General features: G+C 42.0%; 1 protein-coding gene across 3 annotated transcripts in view; it reads right to left on the reverse strand.

Annotated features, from left to right (window-relative positions):
• rragd (ras-related GTP binding D) overlaps positions 1-24900 on the reverse strand; it is a 35697-nt gene that overhangs the window by 5616 nt on the left and 5181 nt on the right. For 2 of the 3 annotated variants that reach the window (XM_023267117.3, XM_055006246.1), the window contains exons 2-6: positions 23293-23588; positions 22975-23174; positions 16361-16475; positions 8125-8267; positions 1810-1958 (exon numbers count right to left, since the gene is read on the reverse strand). In XM_023267117.3, the coding sequence (XP_023122885.1) occupies positions 1810-1958; positions 8125-8267; positions 16361-16475; positions 22975-23174; positions 23293-23588 (903 nt within the window). Of the gene's footprint in view, positions 1-1809; positions 1959-8124; positions 8268-8298; positions 13147-16360; positions 16476-22974; positions 23175-23292; positions 23589-24900 lie in introns of those variants that run through there. The other variant, XM_055006245.1, reaches the window with a different exon arrangement.

Raw genomic sequence — 24900 nt, forward strand, 5'->3', positions numbered from 1 at the left:
TTGGAAGAGGAAGGGGCCAGCTCCAAACTGTTCCCACAAAGTTGGGAGCATGGAATTGTCCAAAATGTCTTGGTATGCTGAAGCATTCAGAATTCCTTTCACTGGAACTAAGGGGCCAAGCCCAGCTCATGAAAAACAAGCCCACACCATAATCCCCCCTCCACCAAACTTACACTTGGCACAATACAGTCCGACAAGTATCGTTGTCCTGGCAACCGCCAAACTCAGACTCGTGCGGCGTCCTTTACACCACTGCATCCGACGCTTTGCATTGCACTTGGTGATGTATGGCTTGGATGCAGCTGCTGGGCCATGGAAACCCATTCCATCAAGCTCTCTGCTGAAGCACTGTTCTTGAGTTAATCTGAAGGCCACATGAAGTTTGAAGGTCTGTAGGGATTGACTGCAGAAAGTTGGCGACCTCTTGGCACTATGCTGTGCCTCAGCATCCGCTGACCCCGCTCCGTCAGTTTATGTGGCCTACCACTTGGTGGCTGAGTTGCTGTCATTCCCACACACTTCCACTTTCTTATAATACAGCTGACAGTTGACTGTGGAATATTTAGGAGTGAGGAAATGTCACGACTAGATTTGTTGCGCAGGTGGCATCCTATCACAGTTCCATGCTGGAATTCACTGAGTTCCTGAGAGCGACCCATTCTTTCACAAATGTTTGTAAAAGCAGTCTGCATGCCTAGGTGCTTGATTTTATACACCTGTGGCCATGGAAGTGATTGGAACACCTGATTCTGATTATTTGGATGGGTGAGCGAATACTTTTGGCAATATAGTGTATGTAGCCTTTCAGGCAGCAGCAGTAGCAGGAGGAGGAGGAAAAGTGGTGCAGCAGGGTCTGCCACGACCATAGACTGAATAAGAGAGATAGATGTGGCAACTGTGATGTCACCCATTGGTTTATGGACATTGAAATTGAAGCCAGGACTTTGCTACTTCCTGGCTGCCATTCTGGATTTTTGGAGCCAGAAAAAAAAAAGACTACAAAGGGGAGGAGCTCAAAATACACAGAAATAAACCATACCATCCTTTCAGGTGCTCTGTACACAATATATATTTGATGCTACAGTTGCATATAAAGTGCATTAAAACTAGCCACGATTGAAACTGGCAACAATTAAGAAAATTAACATTTACTTACTAAACAGGCTGTCGGAGTCCTTTCTGCTGGTACAACAGGCCGGAGAACAAGTCATAATTATGGTGAACAGATAACGGACTAAAACGAGCCAATGGACAGTAAAATTGTCAGTCAAAAATGTTACTCCACTGACAAATAAACTAACAATTATATCAGAAGTAAATCTAAACCAGGATGAGACTCTAGTTTACGGTAAATGACTGTCATGGCTGCCTTGTCCATTGGACCTGTCCATCATTCCAGATCAGACTGTCGATCAAGCAGCCACGTCCTCTGACGTCACAATGCCTTATATTAAATTAATTCTAGAAATATTTTCAGATAGACCACCAGATGTCTGGGTTTGGCCAGGGAAATTACAGGGAATCTAATTTTAAAAAAGATCTTGACTGTAGAAACAGAGTCTTTTAAGAGTTTTTGTAATTTTGGGTTTAGAATTTGTGTCTGTGGGAGCCAGGAATTTTTGAAGCCAGCCCCTGTTGGCTGTAGTGGTATTGCAGGTTTTTGACACTTCCAGGTTGGCTCCACTTTTCAGGGCTGGTTGCTACATCCATCATTCTCATACAGTCTATAGCGGCATGGTCGAACCACATGATTAGTTTCTGGCAAACATGCAAATCTAGTTTTTTTTTTTTTTTTTTTAACAAACTTACCTTTCCTGTCAAAGCTTTCCTTGCGAAGGAAGCAGACCATGGCAAGAAATTTGGTGACCTCCTTCAGGTACATGACTGTAGTGTTGTTCAGGTGGATGATAGCCATAGACTCCTTGTCATAGGGTAAACCAGCTTCATTATTTTCCAGACTAAAGGAAAAGAGACAAAATAAATGCCAGTATAAGGAGTGACAGCAATGCTAGAAATGTGAGAGCAGATAAATAACTTCTGCAACACTTACATGGACAAATCAAGCAAACAAAGGGTTAAGTTGGTTGAGAACAAATTTTTTACATAAGATTACACTTCAGATTGCAGTTACACGCGTAAAGCTTAAGTTAAACCTGACCTGCAGAAGTGAGTAAAATGAACAACTAAAAGATTTAGGGATGCATCATGTAGGGTGAATGAAACAGAGATCATGTTGGGAAACACATGTTGCTGTTTTATATGTGTTAATGTAAATCATAAATGAACAAGCTAACTTCAGTTCATCCAAAGTAAATAAAAATTGAGAGAAAATGTATTATTTTTTTCTTTTAACTGACTAATACTGGTTTCAGACTTCAGTTTTGGGCAAATTTTCACCCTTTTCACCCCTCCCAATAAACAGAGAAGAACTCTGGTCTGCAACGTTGGTCTGAACCGATGTTCTGCGCAGACAATTTAATAATATGAGAGGTCTTACACATCCAAATCTGCTTGCAGACTCATCATGGCTGCTGATTATCACAATCAGAGCAGGGGACACTAAACATTCTATCTCTTATGGCTGACGTTATCTAGATATTTTTAAATTGATAGTTCCAATCTCATTTCTTGTGGATAAAAAGCAAGCCATGTTTCCCCAACCATCTTTTCACACAGACTTGTTTGACTGCCTGCTTTTGTTTTTTGTCACTATAAAGTATTATTAGTGACAAAAAAGCCACATGTGGCTTGTCAAGCTTTTTGGTAGCTTGCATGGTAGCTTATAACAATATAACACAGCCAAAACATTTATTAAAAAATGTGCTAAATAAATATACAATGAACATGACATTGCAAACATGCAAACATCCACACTATATTTCTCCTTTCACCTCAATTAATGTTGTTTCCAACATTAATTCCACTAATTCCAACATCCATTCCAACACTGGCTTACTTGACAACAGTGCACGCTTGCAGGTGATGATAGCTCAGCTAGCCAGAGTGACATGCACAGGGCACAAAATGGATTGATTTCTAATTTAAAAAAGACAAAAACCAGACGGACACACACAGCGTTGTAAGGAATAGTGAAAATAAAAAGCCTGAGGAAGCAGCAAACAAAAATCAACATGAAGACACTGAAGAGGGGACGAGCAGGCAAACGGCGGGTATTAAGAGTAAAAAACGAAAGGTACAAGGCATACAAGATGAGCAGAGGAAATTTCAAGGGAAATGGACAGAAGAACTCTTATTTGTTCTTCAGTGTATGGACCCTCTGTGCTTAATATGCAAACAAACCCATAGCTATTTCAAAAGAAGCAACTTGGATCACCATTGCACAGCAGTACATCCAATATTTAATGGAAGTTATCCACCTGGCAGCAAACTCAGAAAGAGAAAAATAGCACACCTTAGTGCTTCACTTTGTGAGCAGCAAAATCTTATCCACAAGACAACCTCTACTGCAGAGCAAGCAAACAGAGGCATCTTAAGCTGAAGGTTGACTTTGAATCCAGATTCAGTGATGTGAATGAACATGAGAATATTTTCAATTTTATTGAAAACCCCTTCCATGTGGTGTTTCCTCTTACTCCAACCATCACACAGCTCTGCCCTGATAATCATGTAGCTTTGGGAAGTGAAATAATTAAACTGCAAAAAAATGACATTGTCCAAGTTGAACTTTGCTCTGCTTCACGATTTCTCCAACAGGTCTCCCGCCTGATATTCCTCCTGTCTCTCTTGGATCATATCAGACTACACTTCAGTAAATGTGCATCAACCCAGCTATTTCACCTACTCCTGCCCCTGCCTTCCCCACCTCCAATGGCCCCCAACTCTGCAGACCAGCCCCCATCTTACCAGACCCCAACCCTGCTGTCAGCTGAGTAGTATGAACTAGTCACTAGTACCCATGTCTTTGCCTGTTTTAAATTCTGTTGTTTTGTTGGTCTGTCTCTGCTGGCTAGCTGGATGATTGTTTTTCTATTGTTTTAAGGATGATACTACCTGACGAAGTGTCTTGTTGCTGCCAAGTTCCCATAACATTACACCAGAGAATTTGCTATTAGCTTCTGAATCGCATATCCAGAATGTGTCTTGTTTCTCTCGTACATGATTTCTACAAAATTGGTGAAAGACCGATTTTTTCTTTGTTATTAATGATGAGATATAGAGAAGTTGTCCTCTCATATCTTCATGATAGTGGAAGAAATTGTATGGCTTGGGCCACAACACACATATTGCCTTTTAATGTTCTACATTAGTTATGAACATAGACTTATACTCCCAGAAGAACTGATAACTGAAGTGAGAATATCAAACAGATTGGTAAGGATTTGTTCTACCACAGGATCAGAGTACTGAGTGCGTTTTAGGCTTTACCTCACGTTCAACTCTGTACTGACTGTCCTTTAACATTCTAATCAGTTCTATACTTTTGACCACTGGTTAAAGCAGAACAGCACAGACACCAACACACATGGTATACATATGTGCAAGCTGCTGCTATTCTCTGCATAAAGTACCTCTATATGAGCTGTATGGGTAATAGCTGAATGTGCCTGTTGTTCTTAATCTTTTATCTTTTATAGACATTAAGATATAAATACTTAACACTGAACTTATTTCATATTAAGAAATTATTTTTTAGTGTACCATTTGTTTATATTATTTACCCACACACATCCCATGAAGGTCATTGTTCCAGTTTCAAAGGACGGATGATAAACTACTGCTCCTATGAATTCTTCAGAGTTTATCTCCTAAAATCATTTCACAACAAATAGAGCAATCTCAAAAGTGCCTTTTTTTTGTTCCTGACATGCACGTTGGACCTTTGATGATACAACCCTTTCTTCTTTCATCTCTAAATTGTGCTGGCCAAATTAATCATATTGTAATATATGATCAAAATATTATTTTGCTGCTGTATTTGGTTTCATTGTATCAGGTCTGGCCTCAGTACTATTACTGCTATGTCACTGATAAATGACACTGAAGTTATTACATTACATCTCTCTCAAGACTGAAGAAGCAAAATAATTGATTTGCTGCAATCTTATATAAAATTCCAAAATTAAAATATTGTACGAGGTGCCATTATAAAGTAATGTGACTGTGCCCATACAAATCAAAAACTGCACCTGGTTTGTATTTGGCTGTTATCCCTGTCAAATTAAGTTTCGTTTTGTGGAAGAAAAAAAAGTCAGTGGGGTGGGTGGGGAGAGATGATAGTGCTGTTGTGGCCAAATAATCCATGTGTAATAACATTATGTCAAGAATAAAGTCTAAATATTCCACTAAAGGTCCAGTTTTCAGGTGAGGAGACTTTAAATTTGGGGAATCTAGTCGATTTTAAGATGTAATATTTGAAGGGAAACAATAAATTTGGAATACTGGAAGAATAAAGTCGATATTTAGTGGAAATGTTAGGAGAATAAAGTCTGATAGAAAACTTGTGATGATGTTAGTCGCTGTGACATTCAGAGGTTTGAACATTTTCATTCAGGTGTGAGGTCAGTGAAGGCATCATGAGTCAGTGTGTGTGTGTGTGTGTATGTCAGTGTGTGTGTCAGTGTGTGTTGAGGACAGTCTGCAGGTCTTCAGGCAGCAATCCGATGATGGAGTCTATAAAAGAATCCAGTTTGTCCAGAACTCCGTCCTTCACCTGCAGCTGCTGCTGGCGAGCTTTAATCAACTTCTCTCTGAGCTTCAGAATCAGATCCACAATTTCCACCTCCGACTTGTCTTTGGTCCAACCCAGTTGTGACCAGTTGCATAGTGCATTGGAGCACCCACGTCATCACACCACAGATCAAGCAGATTGCGTGAAATGTTCTCCCTCAGACACTTCAAGATACTACAATAGAACTCTACCATGACAGTCTGACCCTGGGGGACTAATACCCAGGACGCTGAAGAAAACGAGGATGCTTCTAGTACGCTCCTGAAATGATGTGCTTTATCTGGTTTTGGAAATTCTATGACAACTGCCATTTTCATTCTTGATGGTAGCTGTAGACCCACTTCTTGTCCCCAGTGATGATCCTTATCCAAAGTGCTGACTGTAACAGAATTTGATGTTTTGATTCTTCTCAGATCCAGTTTGAGGTCCATGGCAAAATCACTATTCAGCACCTACCAGTGGTTACAATTTTTTTAAGTTGTTTTTTTTGTACCTTTTTCGGCTTTATTGACAGGACAGCAGTGAGACAGAGGTAGGAAAGTGGGGAGAAGAATAGGAGAAGGACCTGCAGCAAAAGGCCATGGGTCGAATTCAAAAATGTCTGTGTCGGGGTAGCTCAACCTGTTGAGCTACCGGGCGCCCGTGGTCACAAAATTGTGTGAAATAGGTCCCACTGTTGATAGCAAAGTTTCTCCTGATTTATGATAGTTACTGTTCGCACATCCTGGTACTTCTCCATCTTTTCATGCTGCTTCCTGATGTTACAGGCAACAGGGATTGCCACATCTGTCTGAACTGCATTTTTCTGATCCTTGTCAACCACCATTATGTCTGGTTAGTTAGACAACAGCTGTTTATCAGTCTTGAACTTAAAGCCCCAACAACTCAACAACTAATGGAGGTATTTCCCACTGGCACTTGGGGACATCTAACCCATTCTCAGTACAGATGTTGCTGTATACTATCCTAGCCACTTGACTGTGCTTCTCAATGTACAATATCCCAGCTTGTATCTTATACCCTGCTGCTATGTGTAGGATTCTCTCAAGGCTGTGGTTTTGCAGCCTTTGCACAACGTGCAGTCCTGTGCGCTGTGTTAGACGCTTGGTTCTATGAATCTGGTCCTTAAGATCAGCAGGTTCTAGCCGCTAGTAGGATTACCATTAACTTTATCTGTTGATGATATATCCCATGGGAGTGACTGTTCTTCTACAATATTTTGCACAAAGTACTTGTTGACCAGTATATTCTCAAAGGTCATCTTCCTGATCTATTCAAAGATGTTTCTTGTTTCATTATGGATAGTGGGTCTGCCACACCCACATTTTCTGCTGTCCTGTATGTCTGCTATCTTGCTATCTAGTCGTATTAATTCTACCCCATCAATTTTACCTTTCTTCATTTTGACAAGACATGGCTACACTCATCTAGATGGAATGAGATTCCAATGTCTTTGCTCTGGTTCTTAATGAGGTGGATCAGTCGATATCTTGTTCACCCCTGACATACAGCTTGATGACATGACTATGGTCACTCTGCTTCTGAGTGTGTATCCATATCGACTTTCTGAGGCTAAGGAGGTTCCAGCTTAAAGACATAAATATTTGGACATTGACACAATTTACAGCAATTTGGTTCTGTACACCATCACAATGGATTTTAAATGAAGCAATCAAACGCGCTTTAAGTGCAGATCTTCAGCTTTAATCTCGGGGTATTTACATCCAAATGAGATGAACGGTGTAGGAATTACAACTCATTTTATATGTGCCCTCTACTTTTTTAAGGGACCAAAAGTAATTAGAAAATTGATTGCTCAGCTATCCTATAGCCAGGTGTAGCCACTTTAGCATCCATGTGTGTAGTAGTGAGACATAGGCTTTCTTGTAGACAATACAAGCAGTACTCAGGTTTATCTGCCTAGCCTTAGAGTCTTAGGTGATTACCAGTAGCTTGTGCATTGATCTTCTTGTGTTGTTTCCACTGCCCTTCAGAGATTTGCTTAAGGGCTTACACATTTTACTGATGTAAAATATACATTTAACCAATGCATATATACTGCTGATAAAGACACATTCTATGTTAAAGTGTAACTATTCATTGAGGAATCCACATGCAGCTACTGTCATGTAAAGTGTTTTGATTAGTTGATTGCATTGTGCTTTCTTTTGTTGTTACCATCTGCCACATTTGTTGATATCTAATATGTAGACGCACCCATTGTGGATGTATATATTTAAAACTGTGTGCTGAAAATTTACAGCATGTGTTGTCTCTAATCTTTGTCTGGACGCAATAATATCACCATAACTGACAATGAAGACCAAAAGCATCTTTTATGTTTTGTGACACTGCAGAAGTTCGTATAAATCTCATGATAGCTAAAAACTAATATAGGTGATGTTAAAGTTTGCTGAGCATATATACTGGCTTACCCATAGATGCAGGAGATGTCAATGACCACATCAATCATGTCACAACAGAGTTCATATGTCTGCATGTCTACTGGACTGCTGTCTGTGGCAATGTAAATCTTACTGACCACATCAAACAGGAAGGCCTTCTCAATACCAGAGTTCTGAAAACAGAGACACAGACAAAGAAGAGGAACATTAAGTGCAAATCATGAATTGGATCCTTTAATTAACTCCTATGCCAGGTTGAGGTACTATCTTCTACACAAACTGTTTTCTTGACAGACAGATCAATGCATTTTTCTTGTCTTTTATTTCAGAAACGTCTGTTAGTCAGGTAGGAGATCAAAAATAAGATAAGACAGCATTAAACATAAAATAATTTAATGTGATCAATTGTTATGTTTAATCTTTCAATCATCTAAATCTAACTCAAAGTCTAATGTCAAAATCTTTTTAGAATGGTTGTGAAATAGACTGTGTAAGTGTCATAGATGGAGATGATCCAGGCACTGGAACAAATTCAGTTTTCTAAATTCTGTGTATTTTGAATATTATAAAAGTGTGTCATAATTTTTGTCAGTCATCATTCTGTCAGTAAAAAAAAATAAAATATAAATACATTACACAAATGTAAGTGACACCCCATGGGAAACCAGATTTTACACTCTCATGCACAAGAATTGATAGAAGCAGTTTCTGTGGTCACCGTTCTCCAGTGTAGCAGACACAGCTTGGCCCTCTTTGAAATGCCAAGGGAGAAGTCAAGACAGGTAACAAACCCCATTTTGTTTAGTTTTCTGGACCTACTCCCGCCATAAAACTGCCAGCTGATAAAGAAACAATCATAAAACTGTTGCTGCATACCAGCAGGGATCTAGAGTAATGCTCTCACTTTTTACATTGATGCATACATGTACTAAATAACTGCTTTTCTAGTCTCTGTTTTGTGTGCTTGTACATACCTCATTGTCAATAAGTTGTAGGTGATATGGGGACAAATACTTTACCGAAATATTTACATTTTTAATGTAAACCCACAGTGCCATCTAGTGACATTGGAAGGTCCGGTGATGTTGAGACTAAATCATCATTGATAGATTTGTTACCATTGATTAAATGTGCTAATAGGAGAAATCGATTATAATTAGAACTATATACTTTACTCAGTGTCTTATATTCACCCACGATAACATATGAATGTATGTTTTCAGATCAGTGGGTGTGTTTTCAGATCTTATTTCTTTTTTGTGTAGCCAAGGCTATCATGTGATGTACAGGGTGGGCCATAAGTTTCCATACACAGGAGAATGCATAATGTATATTTTTTTATGTTTCAGATACCCTAGAAAATGTGTTTGACGCTATCTTTGGGGGCACTTGAAGGCCATGGTGTATCAGGTGAAGATACAAGACATAAATCACCTCAAGGAACGTATCACCAATGCCATTACAAGCATAGCTTCAACTGTGCTAATGCAAGTCCATCAACAGTGGAAAACACATATTAATATGCATTTTTGAAACAATGGTAATCATATCGAGCACATTATATAAATAAAAACGGTTGTTCAAAATAAATTTTTTTATTTTTCCTCTATATGGAAACTTATGACCCACCCTGTACATGTATATCACTGATCTTATTTCATGCTGATGGGTTACAGAGAGAGATGAATAGATCACGTTTGCGCGTATAATGTATTTTTAATTTGATTTAAGAAATGCAGCGTTTTCTCCTCATAACAAAGAGAGAGGAGCTGAGTTACAAAAATTTGTGGCAAACTTCTCTCCACGCCCTCAATCTGCACCCTTGGGCCTTGGAGAATAAAACTAGAAGACTACTTTTGTTCCTCTTTTTTCCTTTCTCCTTTTTTTCTCCTTTTCATTTTTTCGCTTTTTCACTTCTTTCATCCTTTGCACATTTATGTCTTTTGTAGCTCTTAATTTTTTTTGTCTTTTGAGACTTCTTGTGTATATATTGCTCACCTTCCTTTTAAGTTTGAGCTTACACTTGATTCTTTTAAACTAAGCCAATAAGAATCAATAGAAATTACCCTGCACCTTTGCTCTCAGTTCTCAGAACTTAAGACTTTCAGCTAACAAATTGATCAACTTCATTTTAATTAAAGCCTCTTTGAGACTTAATCTAGAATTAAGTCAGTAAACTGAGATGGTGTCCCCAAATTAAGTGCAATTTAACTACGAAGTGTAGTGACACTACATCATGATGAGACGACAGCTGCGTTCTGGGATTTTAAAACTGAACAAATAACAACTAAACATATGATAATTAAATTAGACTTATGTAAGATTCTCGAGTTGACTAACAGCAGGATGGGTGGGTGGGTCAGATGATCCTTCTGATGGTAGGAAGATTTGCTGCCTCCTCACAGCAGAACACAGCTGAACAAACGGCTTCAGATTCCCAGCAGGCTGCTGTTAGACCTGACAGAGAGTATGATGCAAGGAATAAGATGCCAGATAGAGGAGATGATGATGATGACAAACCAGATGGGGGAGGATACAGTAAACTCAAATGCAGTCATGAGCTGGATGTGGAGGAGAGCCCACATCTGACACCTGAGGAAGCTTGGAGTAAATTCAGACTCATCCAGCCTGGTCGAGCTGGCATCCCTTAAGAGCATTATCACAACTGTGATAATTGCTTGTGGGTTCGCGAGTTAACATGTTTGGTGGAATCCCTGCTGAGCGCCAACTCCTGTTGGCTGTACAGCAGTTGAAGAAACTTTCCTCTGGTCGCATCAGCATCACACTGCTGACGCCTCTGAAGCATATTGCTGTGGTGCAGTTGATGTGCTCAGTGGTAGTCCTTGTTGAGTGCCGAATTTCACATCGGCTAAATGGCTGATGTCTCTTGAGCTGATTAGCAGGGCAACCAGGGCTGTGGTTGTAGCCCTCTCTGGGAACCTTGTGGCGCATTCATCCCAGTTTGAGGAGTATGGGGAGGCACCCATCACACCAGTGTAGGTGCCCCTTCTGTCTGATTTTAAGCACCTGGTGTGCAATCAATTCAGTGCACAAGCAGCTGCACACAGGTTGTCTGTATCATGTCGTATACTGTCTAACATGAAAGACGTGGAGAAATTTGCCTGTGGGTTGCTCCTCCCATGTATCCAGCTCTCCCGCTTCTTGTCTCGACTTCCAGGTTGATTTTATGTACGTCCACCTGCCCTAGCAGGAACTGCAGGATTATGTATGGCCTGCTTGCAAAGCTGCACATGTCTTTATCTACGCAGATCCAACTGGCTAACACTGGAGCCATTATGTCCCTTTACCTCCGTCACCTGTCTCATGAGCTACGGGAAGACCCTGGGGTTCCAGCATTGTGAATGAGCTCCAGTCAGCTTCTTCATGTCTCTCCTCCATTATGAAGGAACACTACAGGCAGCGCTTTGGCCTCCTTGGGGTTGCTAGACACCACCTGTGGCTGTCTCAGTCCCAGCTCCAGCAAAGGGATCAAGACTGCTTTCTGAAACTGCCAGTAGACCCTTCAGCTATATTTGGTGAAGATGCAGTGAAAATGTTGCAGCAAGCTCAAGAAAATTGTTGCTGTGCACAAGCAGTACCGGGTAACCTTTGTAGAAGCTATAGGTTTAATGCGGCCAGAGCAACGGTACTTCACCCAACATCAGACCTCCCACAGTGGGGACCAGGGGACCTCAAGCCCCACCTACAGGCCTTTCGCTGGCATAATAATTTCCGTCAGGGGAAAGGAGGATGGTCGGCTACTAAAACTCAGGGATTCTTAAAGTGCCTCCTCTATCCTTAAAATTCTTGAAAACTAGCCAGTTTGGCTGTACTATTAATCCGTCACATAGCGACATGGCAGGCTTTGAGTGTGGGTTGGTAGGTGATGAACACTATGTTCCACTGGCTCCCACTTAAAGTACTTCACAGACTGTAATGAGGTCATATGTTGCGAGAAGAGCTATCCACTCTCCTGGAGAAAAAAATCATAAGGGAGGTGAAAGACGGGAACCATTGGGCAGGGTTCTATTCCCGGTATTTCTTGGTTCCCAAGTGAGACAGGGGAGACCTTATCCTGGACCTCAGAGGGCTCAACGAGTATCTTCATAGAGGTGCAGAATGTTGATGGTTCCCAGGGTCAGGTAAGCCATCTCTGCAGGAGATTGGTTTGCTACAACTGACCTCAAGGATGCTTACTTCCAGATATCCATATAGCAGGGACACTGGTGGTTCCTGAGGTTTAGCTTCAAGGGCAGAATAATTGAGTTTCAAGTCCTACCTTTCAGCATATCTCTGGACATTCACCCGGTGCATGGATGCAGTCCTTGCACCTATGAGACCGCAAGGGCTCAGGATCCTCAATTATCTGGATAACTGGTGGGTCTCTGCAGGCTCAGAGGAACAATGCTGCCATCATGTGGCTCTACTCTTGGAGCACATTCATGGGTGAGGTCTCCAGTTGAACAGCAAGAAAAGCAGGCTCCAACCTTCCAAGGTGACAACATTTTTGGGCATTGTCCTGGACTCCAGGAGATAGACCATTGTGCTGACTCCAGAGAGGTAGCAGACCTTCTTAGCCTGTCTCAGCCATTTCCAGTTAGTCAACTGGGGTCTCTCTCTCTCCGCCTAAAGGCTGCCACGACAGAAGTAGTTCCTCTCACTCTCCTATGTATGCTGTCCAAAGGTGAATGTTGAGCTGGGGCCTTTGCCCATAAAGGTCTCACTGCACCCCAGTGGTGGTTTCTTGGGGACTTCACAGGGTCCTTCGCTGGTGGAGGGACTCGGCAGCAAGAGGCTCGGGCAACCGGCGGTCCCAGGGACGCACACCGGCGCTGCTGGACGTGCCGCGGAGGTCAGCGGGGGCTGGACGTACTGCAGGGACCGGCAGCGGCTGGACGTGCTGCGGGGACCGGCAGCAGCTGGACGTGCCGCGGGGATCGGCGGCGGCTGGACGTGCCGCAGAGAAAGCCGGGAAGGGAACCAGCACGGAGGCAGCCAAGGAGACAGGCGGAACAGACAGGCTGGCAACGAACCGGTCGGTCCAGCAGAGAACTAAAAGGAAAAGACAGGAAAACCAAGGTGAGCACAATGGCAGAAACAGATGATCAAAAGGTTATGAACTCACTACTCGGCGTAGTGGACGCTACGATCTGGCAGGGAGGTGAAGGACGAGCCCGACTTTATCCCCGGCTGATGACTGAGCCAATCCAGCTGCGCTCCGTCTGCAGCTGGAGCCCATGAGCCCTGATGACCGGCACAGCACAGTCAGAGGCGCAGCACAGCCAGAGGGGGGTGGGACAGAGAGCGAGAACTGGAGGCAGGAGAGGAAGAGCAAGGAAGAGGTGAGGAGAAAAGGGAGAGAGAAAGAAGGGGAGCAGAGAAAAAGACAGACAGGGAGCCAGGGCAGGACTGTGACAGGAACACCATGGGAGCTCCCACTTCGTAGGGACCTGCTGTCTCAGGCCGGCAGGACCCTGTTCCTATAGTGAGGACTATGCAGGAAGCCCAAGCACCATCCACCAGGGTTGCCTATTCAAACTGTTGGGGGCGCTTCACTACTTGGTGTGGAGCTTGCAAGGTGGATGCTTACTTGACCACAGCTTAGGAAATCCTACTTTTCTTGCAGTCCCAGTTCGAAGTAGGGAAGTCTCCCATTATCTTGCGAGGTATGGTGGCAGCAACCAAGCCCGAGTGAGGAGAGCTGTTCCATGATTTTGCACTTCCTTAGAGGTGCCCAGTGGCTTACAGTTTGCAAGAGAGGCCCTTTGGTCCTTCCATGGGACTTGAGTGTAGTCCTTGATGCCCTTCAGCTTCTCCCCCATTGAGCCTCTTGGGGTGGCAGAGTTAAAATGGCTTACCCTTAAGACTTAATTTCTGCTGGTGTTACCATCTGCCAACACAGAAAGCCAGCTTCATGCACTTTCGGTTCACAGTCACTACGCCATCTTTTTGCCAGAGGGGTCGAGTGTAATTCTCCATCCCAATCTGGCATTCCACCCTGAGGTTTCATCCAGGTTCCACCTGTCCCAGTCTATTGAGCAGCAACCATTCAACACCTCCTTTGGTGATTTACTTGTCTATCCAAGTGGCTTTTCTGTACACAGGTTTAGCCTTTGCATCTTGCGGGGCCTTATTCTGTTTACCTAAGCAGCCCCTCTGCCTTTCAGGCTTGGCATTGCAGGCCTTCGCCCTGGGTGATAAGTAAATAATGTACAGTTGTAAATAGTTCATCTGTCAGATATTGATGTATTGGGTTACATCGTCTCCTCACAGGGTGTTACCCTATACGTATGAAATTAGTAACTGGATTGATAGTCCCAAAACGATAGTTACATTGTAACCTTGGTTCCCTGACTGAAGAGATCTGTCCAGCCTTTTTTGGCAATTTGGAGACATGTTTCAATCAAAACATTCAATGAATTCATGCCAACACAAGTGTTTTATAGATAACCTGTGGGGTTAAGCAGGCATGTCTTAAAGAAGTATTCACGTACCCTGACGAGCAGGAGGGTCATTAACTGTACATATAAAATATGTAACTGGATGGAGAGACAGTCTCTTCACTCAGAGAACCAAAGTCACAATGTAACCATATGCTAAATGTCTTTGATAGCTTATGATCAGTCTTTTACATCACCAAGGAGGAATTTTGGTCCACTCTTCTATGCAGAATAGTTTAAATTAAGTGACATTAGATGGTTTGCGAGCATGAACTGCCCCTCTAACAGGGATGAGAATGACAAATGGAAAAAAACTCGGAAAATCCCCCCCCCCCGCGTTGTAATGCGCGTTGCAAAGCGCGTTGCAAAGCGCGTTGCAATGCGCGTTGCAAAGCGCGTTGCAAAGCGCGTTGCAATGCGCGTTGCCGAAAGATGTCGGTGGCGGGATGGCCATCACAAGCCTCGGCTCGCGACGCGTCGGCCGGCCGGCCGCTTGCCTACCCCCCTACAATTTTCTCAACGGATTTACACGATTCACAAAAACTATACTTTCGGCGGAAAAAAACTCGGAATTCCGCGGATCCGCGGAAAATTCTCATCCCTGCTCTAAGGTCTTGCCACAGAATGGAATTCAAGTCCAGACACTGACTCGGCCACTTGTAAAACCTTAATTTTGTTATTTCTGAGCCACTCAGAGGTGGACTTGATCATGTGCTTTGGTTCTTTGTGATGCTGCAGAATCCATTTGTGCTTGAGCTTTAGGTCATGAACTGAGGGGTGGATATTCTTCAGCAGTATTTCCTGATAGAGAGCCAAATTCATGGCTCCATTAATTATGACAAGTTGTCCAGGTCCTGTGGAAGCAAAGCAGCCTCAAACCATCACACTACCACCATCACGTTTTACTGTTGTTATGATATTCTTTTTGCAGAATGTAGTATTAGCTTTACGCCAAATGTAACGGGACCCATGTCTTCCAAAAACTCCACCTTTTACTCATCAGTCTGCAGGATGTTATCTGAAGCTCTTGGGGCTCATTGAGACGTTTTTTTTTTTGCAAATGCCAGATGAACCTTTATCTTCTTTTTAGTCAGGAGTGGTTTGCACCTTGCAACTCTCCCATGGATGCCATTTTCACCCAGTGTCTTCCTTATTGTAGAATCATGTACACTGACCTTAACTGAGGCAGGTGAGGCCTGCAGATCTTTTGATGTCTGTCTGGGTTTTTTTGTGACCTCCTGGATAAGATACTGATGCACTCTCTGTTCCGTGTTCCTTCCATTTGTCGATTAAGTATCTCACTGTGGTTCTCTGGAGTCCCAGAGCCTTAGCAATGGCTTTGCAATCCTTTTCAATCTGATCAATGTCAACGAGTTTGCTTAGCAATTGTTTTTTAATCTCTTTAGAATGATGGCATCATGTGCCGCTGTTTGAGACCCCTTCAGCCGACTCCACAATGCCAGACAGGTTCTATTTCGTGATATTCTGGTTCGACAAGCCTGGCAGCAATCATTTGTGGGTGTGGCTGGTAAAATTTAACCCAACTGCCAAATTAATTTGGTCATTTGGTAGATTGGTAGCAATTTTCATATAGGGCAAAATGGGCTGGACAGCATTTTTTCCATCAAAAATATCATCATCTAAAAACTGCATTTTGTGTTTTCTTGGGTTATTTTTGTCTCAAATTAAAACTAGTTTAATGATCTGAAACAGTTAAGTGTGACAAATATTCAAAAATAGAAGATTTCTGTAGTGCAGGAAATAGTTTTTCACAGCACTATATAAAGTGCCAGCCTGATTGTGTGCCACACGAGCAGATTACTCACAGATATGAAGATGTTGAGCAGGTTTTCCAGTGTTGGCAACTGTGGGATGAGCTTCTGGACCACTTTACTGAAAGCCTCAAATATGGAGTGGTCATATATACTGGTTAAATAAAAGCTGTAGAGGTCAGGAAGAAGAATCTGAATCAAAACAGATTTTATATCAAATTATATTTGACATTTTAATGTGACTTTTCAGATATGAACAAATAACAAGACAATTGTCACTAATCAAAATAACATTTCAAGGTCATAGCACTGGGTAAATTTTTATAATTATACAAGTTGAGATGCAGAACCAGACTTTCAACATTGATAATATTTATTTGGATACTTTACTTTGATGCATACAAACACATTTTCCTACAAAACTAGACTCTAGTAATTAGTTGTAGAGTGTTCCACTTATTCCATTTTAGTGTATGGACAGACAGTATCATATGTTTTTTACTCCCCTCATCACCTAGTCTCCAGGGACGTAACAACTGCACTCAAAGCAAACACTGGCTGAGACGGCTAACATGAACAGTAAATTGTGATTAGAATATCAGAGACTGGAGGTCTGGAGTATTGACTTCATCTGCCATTTACTGTAGTAATAGATTAGTGTCTGAATGCAATTTACGGTGATTATAGAAAGTACTCACCCCATTGCGAGGTTCACTCTTTTTTTTTTTGCTTTTTAGCATTGAATCAAGCTCTTTTTTAGACAAGAATTTACAAAAATGATTTGAGATGTGAAAACAGATCTCTACAATGTATGTCAGTGAATTAAAATTAAAATATGTAAAATAAGTGACTGCGGAAGTAAAGGAAAATCCTTTTTCTTTTTGGCTTTTCCCTTCCAGGGTCACCACAGCGAATCATCTGCTTCCATCTAACCCTATCCTCTGTATCCTCTTCTCTCACACCAACTAACTTCATGTCCTCCATAAGCCTCCTCTTCGGTCTTCCTCTAGGCCTCCTGCCTGGCTGTTGAAAACTCAGCATCCTTCTACTGATTTTCACTATCCCTCTTCTGTACATGTCCAAACTATCTCAGTCTGGCCTCTCTGGCTTTATCGAGCAAGCGGACAAGAAGGGCCTCAGAGCTGATCCTTGATGCAGTCACGCCTCCACTTTGAAGTCCTCTGTCATACCTACAGCACAACTCACCACTGTCTCTCACACACGCCCTGCACCACTTTAGCATACTTCTCTGCCGCTCCAAACTTCCTTATGCAACACCACAGTTCCTATCTCGGCACCTTGTCATATGATTTCTCCAGATGTACAAAGACACAATGCAGCTCCTCTGACCTTCTGTCACCTATCAACATCCACAGTGGGAATTCAATGCAACACCAGTATTCATTATTAAGATAAAAGTCCTGATGTTTTTTTCTATGCTTTTATATCCTTATTTTTCATGAAATACCTAATTCTGCTCAACATAAGAAAAACTAGTGTTACATAATTTAATTCACCAACAGCTTTTATTGGATTCAGGATTCAAGTCAGGCGACATACTGTCCCCTTTTTTCTTCTTTAATAACTCTTCTGTAATTTTAGCAGTGAACCTATCATGCTTGAAGATTTCTCTTCTGTCAAGCTTCTGCGGACTGAAAGTGTTCTTCGTAGTCAGTATTTTGGTAAATCCACAAGTATTCATAGTACAGTGAGGTCTATAAATATTTGAACATGCTCTGTACACCACCACAATGGATTTGAAATGAAACAATCAAGATGGGCTTTAGGTGCAGACTTTCAGCTTTAATTTGAGGGTTTTTAAATCCAAATCAGGTGAATAGGCTCTCCACCCTTTAAAGGGACCAAAATTAACTGGACAAACTAACATAATTCAGAATGAGATTACCACTTTTAATATTTGGTTGCAAATCTTTTGCAACCAATGACAGCTTGAAGTCTGGAATCCATAGGCATCACCACATGCTGGGTTTGGTCCCTGGTGATGCTCTGCTAGATCTCTACTGCTGCTGTTTTCAGTTCCTGTTTGTTCTTGGGGCACTTTCCCATCAGTTTTGTCTTCAGCAAGTGAAATGCATGCTCAGTTGGATTTAGGTCTGGCAATTGACTTGGTCATTGCAGAACATTCCACTTCTTTGCCTTAAAAAAACCCTTTGGTTGCTTTCGCGTGGTATGCTTTGGGAAGCGCTGTCCGATGAGTTCTGAAGCATTTGACTGAATATGAGCAGGTAATATTGCCCAAAACAGTTCAGATTTCCTCCTGCTGCTTTTGTCAGCAGTCACGTCATTAATAAATATCAACCGGTTCCATTGGCAAGTCATATATACCCACGCCATTCTACTACCACCACCATGCTTCACTGATGAGGTGGTATGCTTTGGATCTTGAGCAGTTCTTTCCCTTCTCCATACTTCTCTCTTCCCAACATTCTGGTACAAGTTGATTTTTTTCTCATCTGTCCATAGGATGTTGTTCCTGCACAGGCTATTTTACATTGTGTCCCAACAGTTTGTTCACCCACTGGACAACATGTTTGATTGTTTGTCGCCAAAACGGGTTACACCTGGTCAATCAGGTACTGTTTGGTTGTTTGTCTGTTCAAACTGTCAGGTCCCAGTATATAAATTTCTTGTTTGACCAAAATGCATTAAACTCACAACCAAATTGTGGAAGCAATGTTACCATGGTCAAGAGTAAGACTGGAAAGCTGAGATTTGTGCACAGGCCACTGCCTTTGGAAATGCAGGGAAAACTCGTCAACTGGTAGCTCAAGTCCTTGGCAGAAGTATCTGCTGGGTGCAGAAGGTGGCAAAGGTACAACAAAGGAGGATTCTTCAAAATCATCCATCTGGCTTAACTGCAAGAGGCAAGGATCTGATGAGAAAGGTCAAGGGTAAAAGACACCATTCATGCCGGTGACACAGTCACAGGTTGAAAAAAATCTTGGAGATGTTGTTTCTATGAGCACTGTGCATTGTTGGAAACATTGGGGCTGAAAGCCTCACAACATACCCCACGACTCACCAAACTGCAAAAGGAGAAGAGGCTGGCTTTTGCAAAGAATTACATAACTCTGACTCCAAAAGACTGGGAGAACTGAAATTTCTCTGATGAATGCCCTCACTGCTTATTAACCACACCCAACAGTCAAAACAACCATTTCTATACAGATGATCGTGAAAAAGTACCGTCTTCTAAGCAAGTGAAATTCAGTGCCCATAGTATGGTTTGGGGGGGTCTATGTCCACTTCATGTCTCTTAGAGCTGCACATTATGCCTCAAGGTACCACTGTTAATGCACAATATTATACCAACAACATTCTAGAAAAGGTATTACTTCCAGTTTTGGACAGGAGAAAAAAATTCAGGGACTGTGACTGAATGCAAAATGGTTAACAGACGTTCGGAATTGGTATTTATGCAAGATTGTGCCCCTGCTCACACTGCCAATATGACTCAGCAATGGTGTTCTGAGCTTCTCCCTGGCTTTCTGTGTAGGGAGGAATGTCCACCAAACTCCCCTGACTTCAACCCAATAAAGAACTGTTGGAGAATCCTGAACCGTCGCATCTTTACCAGTTCACTACTGACTCCCATGAAACAGCTCAGCTTTAGGGCTGTGCAGGAGTGGGGGAAGATGGAACCATCCACACTCAAGAACCTCATGAAACAGCTCAGCTTTAGGGCTGTGCATGAGTAGGGGAAGATGGAACCATCCACACTCAAGAACCTCATACATTCCATGCCTGAAACACTGCAAGCTCTCTGCTCTCGTAGGAGGCGGTCGCACTTTTCCTCACTCCGCTATCTCTGTTCCTCCCTACCCTCATGTTTCCCTGCTTGCTGCATTTCTTCGTCTTCGTCTCGTCTGTCTGACTTGGAGCGATTGCTTGGCACTGGACCTTCGAAACACCGATCATGGAATTGATTAACTGGTCTCTCAACGCAATTGACAAGATTGTCGCCACAAAGAGCACAGGCCTAGGGGAGCCTACCTGCCCGGATGGGAGTTTTGCCTCTGGTTACGTGATCGACGCCTGGGGCAAGTGGAAGGGGATCATGTGCCTGGCACCCCTATCCGTGGAGGATGTGGAAGATGCTTATATATTCAGATTTATGATGACAGGCCTGCTGATAATTGGCTTGTTCACTGGCCTGAGCTTCTGGAAAATCAGGAAGACCGCAGACAGAAACGACGTCCAAACTCTGCTGGTCTATGCAAATGATCGGATCACGGCTGCCGATTCTCGGTATGACGAACTCAATCGTAAGATGAACAATTTGCTTGGTGTGACTGTTGATTTGAGTCGCAGATTGGAAGCCATCAGGGTGAGATTCGCTACACCTGAGGTCTAAAATTGTTGAGAGCAGTAGGGGGAAGGTGAAATTACTTCTCTCCCGCCCAAACATGAGAATAACTGATTACATTCTGGTGCCCCTGGAAGAATAACAAACTCCTCTGGAAGTTTCATGGCCAAGAGATAGCTCTCCTACACCCCCCCCCGCACTGTCCCAAGGACACCTGTTGACTTTTGGACCGGGCCAACCGAGGACGTCTCAATAGCAACCTTGCTGTTTTATCGCGCTCCCACCCTCGCGAACTGAGACACCGGAGGTCTGAGACGGAAGAAGATGGGCTACACGCATACACACACATCGGACTCATGAACTGAGGACTGAGCTAAACATTCGCACACACATTCCCATATCCCCCCTCCCCCCCGCCTCCACAAGCTTTCCTCACCATACACAGGAGCCAGGAATCCGTGCGCAGAAATTTTTGCTGCACAGGAACCGGCTAACTGTGCGGTGCTCCCCTCTCCACCACCCCACATCCTTATCCCAACTATCCTTGTCTGACGTCATGCTTTGCCTGTTTGCGGGTTTGTTTTTTTTTAGGTTTCCTTCTCAAATCGAATTTCCCAATAATTGGAGGTTTTATTTGATACAACGAGCCTTTTTTTTCTTTTACCCTCTGCTATCCCTACCCAGATCCCTACATGTTTTTTTTTTTTTCCTGAAGAAAGGCGCCGCGCAGCACTGCGCAGCAGCCGGAGCTGTCATTGGCAGGGCAGCTCAATGTAATTTCATTGTATATGAAAGTGTGCAATGACAAATAAAGCTATCTATCTATCTATCTATCAAAGTGAAAGGGGGAAATACTGGTTACTGAAAAAATTAATTATATTCTGTCTTTGAGCTTTTGTTTTCTGCGGAGAACAAACTTTTGGGACACGGTATACATGCTTTTTTGGCAAACTCTACTCTGGACACCCTGTTATTGAGGCTCCCCAATGATTTATGTCTTGTGGTGTACCCTCTGTATTTACTCTGGTGAAGTCCTCTCTTAACTGTTGACATTGACACAGAAACGCCTACCACCTGGAGAGTGTTCTTGATCTAGTCAACTGCTGTGGAGGGGTTTTTCTTGACCAGAGAAAGGATTCTTCTGTCATCCCCCACACTTGTTTTCCATGGTCTTTGAGGTCTTCTGGCATCGCTGAACTCACCAGTGCATTCTTTCTTTTTAAAAATGCATTAAATGGTTGATCTGGCCACACCTAATGTTTTTGCTGTCTCTCTGATGGTTTTTTTTGATTTTTCAGGCTAATGATGGCTTGCTTTACTGATAGTGACAGTTGTTTGGACTTCATATTGAGAGTTGACCTCACCAGATTCCAAACAGAAATACCATACTTGAAATTAACTCTACACCTTTTATCTGCTCCTTGTAAATGAAATAATGAGGGAATAACACACACCTGGCCATGGAACAACTAACAAGCCAACTGTCCAATTACTTTTGGTCTCTTAAAAGGGTGGAGAGCACATATAAAATGTGTTGTCATTCCTACACTGTTCACCTGATTTTGATGTAACTACCCTCAAATTAAATCTGAAAGTCTGCACTTAAAGCACATCCTGATTGATTCATTTCAAACCTATTGTGATGGTGTACGTTGCCGAAATGCTGATAATTGCGTCAAAGTCCAAATATTTATGGACCTGACTATATAAATGTAATCTAACACCTTTTCCACTCACGTAGCGCCATATCACATTTTTACCTCTGTGCTTCACTGTTGGGGTTATGCATTCCCTAAGGTGGTTCTGGCTAGGTTCACAATATATTTTTACATGTTTTTTTTAACAAAGTCTAATCTTGGTAATTTTCCTGTGTCCTTTCCCATTTTAATAGGTTTTAAGTTATACACAGCCATGATGCAAACATGCGGACAAGCTCGCCCCTTAGTCCAAAATTGAGAAAGTTCTGGTATTCACAGGTCACTTTATAACGATGCTCATGCAATCTGGTTGATTTGAAATACAAGGTCTGCTCAATTTAGCTTCAATGATCACAGGTTTTCTGACTTGTGTGTCAGTAATCACAGGTGTTTTGTTGCACCGAGTTTCTACTTTTGGGACAGCATTTTCAATGTAGTATTTCTAAAGTTGTTGTTTTGAATTGTTCATATGAGGAATTACTCTACTGTTCAACTCTAAAATAATGCAATTATTCAGAGACAATACATTTTTGATTCTGTCATTCAAGTCTCAATATATAATCAGTCAATAATTTTGAAATTTTACAGAATGTATTTAATTCAGACAAACAAAAAATCCTCCAAAAGCTGCTGTCAAAGCCCACCTTAGGTGTATTCTTTCAAGGCCTGTGTCTGCAAGGTCATCATTTGCACGTTTGTGGATGTCCCTCTGCTTCTCGATCTTGTGGTCGTCTGACAAGCCATCCACTTTGTGAATGAATACCTCAAAGTGGATATCTGGGTTGACTTTGTAGGCCCTGGTCACTGTAAGATGCAATCTACTCAGTGCCTCCACATAGTCATCCTAGCATGAGGACAAAAAGCTGTAAATCTTTCACTCTCTCTCTTAATTTTATTCAGGAATGATTATTTCTATATTGCTTGTTAAATTTGTTTACATATTTTTTTCTTTGTGTTCTGACCTGTGAGTCGATGACAAAGATTAAAGCTCCTGTGCCTATGAAGATCATTTCGTAGTCGAAGCTTGGGTCGAAGAAGTCAATCTGGCCAGGGAAGTCCCAGATCTGGAAGCTGACAAAGGAGCTGCTGGAGACATCCTCCCTGCAGATCTTATTGGTACTCTCCAGGAACAGAGTTTCATTGGGTGACATTTTATGGAAAACCACTTTCTGGATGGAGGACTTCCCACTCCTTCTCAGGCCCATTAACAAGATACGAGGTTTGACATCTCCATTCAGAGAGTCACTGAAGCCCGGAACTACACAGCAAAAAAGGGGACAAAGGCACTGTCAATTGAATGTGTAAACCTATATCAGTCAAACACCAATGAGAACAGTCAAGTTTTAAGTTTTTTCAGCAGAGGTGGGTGATATTGCTCCACAATATTATCATTATATGGCAGAACAATTTTGTGGTAATGAAATTCAACATAGTGAAGCAAAATACTGATAAATTCTTTGTTGTGTTCTCCTTTTGTGCTGTTACTCTGCTATTTCCATTTCACCCATATCATTTGTTGTGATTTGCATGTTTTACAACCAAACCATTTACACAATACTCAGTTGCTCTATTTCCTAAAATTGACCAGTGTACAGAATATCTGATGACAACAACAGTTATTGCCAACATTGTCACTTCTGTCATGATGTAAATATGTCAAAATATCCCAATATCATTTTTATCTTCAAGCAAATCCACATGAAATTGAAAAATATACCAGTATTATGGATAGGATATGCAACACACAATATGTTATGACTTAGAGGTGTATAGTAATGTAAATATCTGTCTCTGTATTCACAGACAAGTACAGAATCAGACGTAGGTCATACCAAAGTCCCATTAAATCAGGCAAATGTTGTATTTTCTGACCTCATATTCTTTGTCAATGCATATATTGTATTGATCTAACATTTGCAAATGATTATGAAATGTTTTCCCACAGCCTTATACTTTCCATCTCTCTTTAGATTTATGAATTGTTGTTATTGAACAGAGCTCATGTCGTCCCTTCCCTCCTCCAAGAGGTCAATATAATTTCCTCTTTTTATTGTGTAGTAAGGTGGTTGACTTCTTAGCAAGGCACACCACCATGGTAGTTTATGCTAACCCTAACACTTAACTTGTTCCAGAGCAGGTTATGTACAAGATAACAGATAATATGTGTAAATGTATTGTCTACTGACCAATTAGTTTTTTTGAAAAAAATGCCATCACCATTTGTAGAAGATCCTCTGGAGCGTGGTGACTGGAAATTGAGAGGTGGGAGGAGTTTTTAGAGCTGCAAAAATTTTTCAAAGCGATTTCAGTGTTCTGACCTGTCCAGGGTGTCCCCTGCCTTCGCCCCAGGTCAGCTGGGATAGGCTCCAGCCCCCCGCAACCCTAATGAGGATCAAGCGGAGTATAGATGATGGATGGATGGATTTCAGTGTTCTATAGGGCTTTACATGTATTCTGTATTTTACACTGATGATGTGAACACTGTGTCCATGACAGGTTAAATGGAAACACTATTGTGGTCTGTTAAAAGTTAAAATGTGGTAAATACATAATTCATGACATTAGGGTTT

The sequence above is a fragment of the Amphiprion ocellaris genome, chromosome 20 (assembly GCF_022539595.1).
Source record: "Amphiprion ocellaris isolate individual 3 ecotype Okinawa chromosome 20, ASM2253959v1, whole genome shotgun sequence".
In the NCBI taxonomy this organism is placed as follows: domain Eukaryota; kingdom Metazoa; phylum Chordata; class Actinopteri; family Pomacentridae; genus Amphiprion; species Amphiprion ocellaris.